We start from the raw sequence: 3561 nt of genomic DNA, 5'->3' as shown, positions 1-3561 counted from the left end.
CTGAGCAAATGTCAGAAAAGCGTGACCTTTTCTGTCTGTATTTAAATTACCAATTAGCATATTTAAATGAAGAAGGTAAGAGCAGAGTTAGAGGAAGATGGCACAACAAATAAAAAGTTGGTATAGATGTGCTCAGGAGAAGAACAGGGGAGGTTGAACCCACCTATTTAATTTAAACCTCACTCCCAATCCTCTGGTGCCATTTTCCCACTCTTTGGACATAGCTCATTTTTTTGTTAATTCAAAAACTTTTTGGTTTTGGTCTTTAGTATCAAGTGCTTCAGGGGAAGGTATAAAACCCTCAGAATGGACAATTCTGCAGTAATGTGCTCCAGGAGAAAATTTTTTCCTAACCTTTCGCCAGTTAGAGGTTGTTCTGTGTTTATATACCATCCTCAATGTGAGCTAATTCTGAGAGCAGATTTATTGGGTAAAGTGAGCTATTTTCACTGAGAAACTCTTTTGAGTAAATGAGAAGGGCTGACTACTTAGCAGTCATTAGAGATGAGCAAAGAGAATTCTTGGTGAAATTTGGTGTTGCTGCAAAGCCAATATACTTAGGCAACTTCAAAGCTTAGAAGAATACTTATTCATCATGGCTTTTCAACCCTCAGGATAGAAAATGAGAACCAACAACTTCTGTCTCCTTGGGCTACAAAAGAATGAAAATTATAGAAATCCAAATAATGTTTTCCTCATAGGGAATAGTCAGTATTCCTTGTAACTCAGCAAACTCTTGAGTAGTTTTCTTATTTCCAAGAAGAGCCAAAATCAAGGTTTTCTGCACCAGTAGTTTATAGTTTAATGGGCTATTCCTGCTATGAAGCATAACATATCCAAGCAGCACAGTGCTGTGATAGCTAAGAAAATTTCATTGTATAGGAATAGGTTATGGTCATCCTCTGGGGGAAAATTCTGGATGTAATATATTCTGAATACATGATGAGGTATAAAGCAGACTAGTATTACCAAGATGAAAAAAAAACTCTTGATCTGAGCCCTGAATTCCACATGTGAGTTCATGTCAGGCCAATACTTCATTGCCAATTGAAAGATTGTAACTAATTGGATTATGGAGAGCGCAGAGACTGTTGCCACAATAATACCAATCATGCAGTAGTTTGCTATCATCATACCCTGCTCCTGAATATCTCTGTGGAACTGAAAGCATTTAGAATGGTTATAGTTTTTGGAGGTGCCATAATATGACAAAAAAATAGGGAAGATAACCAAAGTTCCCACAAACCAGACAGCAGTAATCCAGGTTTTAGTGTACCACCGCTGAAATTCCAGTCTCAAGAGGCGTATTATAATAATAGCTACATAGAAAATGAAGGTGATGTACATGTGGGCGTAGATCATGGCACTAAACATTTTGCAGGTGAACCACCCGAATTTCCATTCAGATGAAATGTAATAGGTAAGGCGGAAAGGAAGGCTGAGTAAGAGAATTGAATGTACCACCATGAGATTGATGATAATGATGGTCGTCATAGATCGTATATTCCTTTGAAACAGTTGACGGGCCATCACAATTACTCCTGCAATGCCCCCTGCCAGATTGATACTATATAGTGTTATCAAAATCAAATGCAGTCTCTCCAAGTTTTGTGGTAATGTTCCATTGGATGGCAAATCCTGTTGTACTGAGCTTGTGTTAAACATCGCAGAAGTTTTCTTTTCTTTTCAAGGCTACCTAAAAATACAACAATGAAAGATGCATTTTAAAATCTGCATTTAATCTGTGCTTTCTCTATGGCTAATCTTGTTTTTTTAAATTATAGAATGGCACAAATTCATGAAATAATGTTTCCTGGATTGTGTTTGAAAATGGTGTACTCTACATAAGTATATAATCTTATGAGTATAAAAATACATGGTCCTGATACATAGTACTCATTAGATCACACATGTTATTTTTATACTGGCTGCGTAAGTACAAACCCTTTGTACATTAATTTAGATCCATTTTTTCTTTTCTTATTTCTCTCCAGATATGTGACTAGTTGGAACAGCCAAGATAGTGTCTGTTCATCATTTAAAAAAGCAGCCAAGATAGTGTCTGTTCATCATTTTAAAAAATAACAGCAAAAACCCTGTTATTATGTAAGTTAAGTCTGAAGATGAAAACTGTTGTTGGAATATGTAAACATGTTTGTGTGCATTATGTGGACCACCATTTTAATTTCACTTAGGCTACTGAAGAACCAGAAGATGATAACAGCTTTCAGTCACTAGTATAGGTCCGCTTGCACATGCTAAATATAAATGTATGCATGCAGTGTATTTATAATTATTGCAGTTATGCACACAAATAGGTAGATGGATGCCCAATTTCCTGTTCTCGAGCAGTTATTCAGTTTGCACACATGCAAAGTGCAGTAACTGCATATAAATTGTGTACATGTATGTATTGCATGAAATCCAACCTCTTAAAAATATGAGCCTTAAAGTAAAATAGACTTTATAACAATGGTTTACAGATTAGAATAGTAGATTGGGCTCAGCTTCCTATTGTTCAGGAACTTGGTTTCAATAATGTAGTTTAACTAGCAGTTCTTAAACATATTCCTGCTAATATACAATATCTATCTCAGTGGTTTCAAACTTTTCATTTGCGGACCCCTAAAATGCTTTCAAATAAACTCCAAACTTTTACTAAAACCTAGTTAAAGCATTCTTGGAATGCAGAAAGTAATAGACAGATAAACTCTCAATACTATATTGAATAAGTTACAGTCCAGACTCAGAAAAAGACTTTCCTTTAATTTCTTTTAAATATACATTTAAATTTTTTTTAAATAGTAAAAAATGTACAACTGATAGAATTTCAAGTCAAATTTGCAGAACTGACAACTTTGATATACAGTACACTAAAAAGACTAAGAATGTTTAATAAACATTAATAACTCTGCCTTTTCTCTCTCAACTTAATCATGTTCCAGTATATATGATTAATATTTCAATAGGAGCTTTGTACAGGTACACTTTTGTGTTGTTACAAACAGGATAATTATAGCATTGAATGCCTACAATTTCAGTGCCTTTCAAAAAATCATCGCATTACTCAGGAATAATATTGTCACTATCTATTGTAATTTGTAACTAAAATACAAAGAAGCAATGTTACCTCTTAATGCGTTATTATCCTGATTTCTTTTCTTCCTTCTCCGTTTCATGCATTGCATGGTATGTTGTATTCAAGCTCACCGTAAAGAGAAAGCAACATGTATTAGTAGCCTTCCTGTAGGCATACTCTCGCCTTGTCCACCCACCTACAGGAAGGAGCTAGTAGTGTTACTTTCCTAACCCCACACTAAGGACTAAACATTTCCAAAATGCCATAGAGTAGCATTTTGTTGAACTTGTGGGAGGTACAGTTACTAGCTGCCCAGGCTAGGCTAATCTTTTTGGCTAGTCTTTTTCAAGTTAGATGGTGTAGCAGGGTAGTCTGTCCCTTTAAAGACTAGGGGATGTGGCACCAGCCAAACCTCTTTGATTATCAGACTCAGCTGAGAAGTTGTGTCAGAAAGAGAGAGCCTATAAAAGGTCTGAGAAGGC

The 3561-nt window shown here is 35.6% G+C and overlaps 1 protein-coding gene across 1 annotated transcript; it reads right to left on the bottom strand.

The window, feature by feature from the left end:
- Nucleotides 1-252: 252 nt before the first annotated feature.
- LOC127043719 (probable G-protein coupled receptor 141) lies at nucleotides 253-3353 on the bottom strand. Its single transcript, XM_050937798.1, has 2 exons — nucleotides 3131-3353; nucleotides 253-1696 (listed from the first exon to the last, which is right to left on the bottom strand). The coding sequence occupies exon 2, from the start codon at nucleotides 1663-1665 to the stop codon at nucleotides 802-804; it is 864 nt and encodes a 287-aa protein (XP_050793755.1). The 5' UTR covers nucleotides 1666-1696; nucleotides 3131-3353; the 3' UTR covers nucleotides 253-801.
- Between the last annotated feature and the right edge of the window lie 208 nt (nucleotides 3354-3561).

The sequence above is a fragment of the Gopherus flavomarginatus genome, chromosome 2 (genome assembly GCF_025201925.1).
Source record: "Gopherus flavomarginatus isolate rGopFla2 chromosome 2, rGopFla2.mat.asm, whole genome shotgun sequence".
Lineage (NCBI taxonomy): Eukaryota > Metazoa > Chordata > Testudines > Testudinidae > Gopherus > Gopherus flavomarginatus.
Note: the sequence above shows the minus strand (reverse complement) of the source record. Positions and strands in the feature narration are given on the sequence as shown.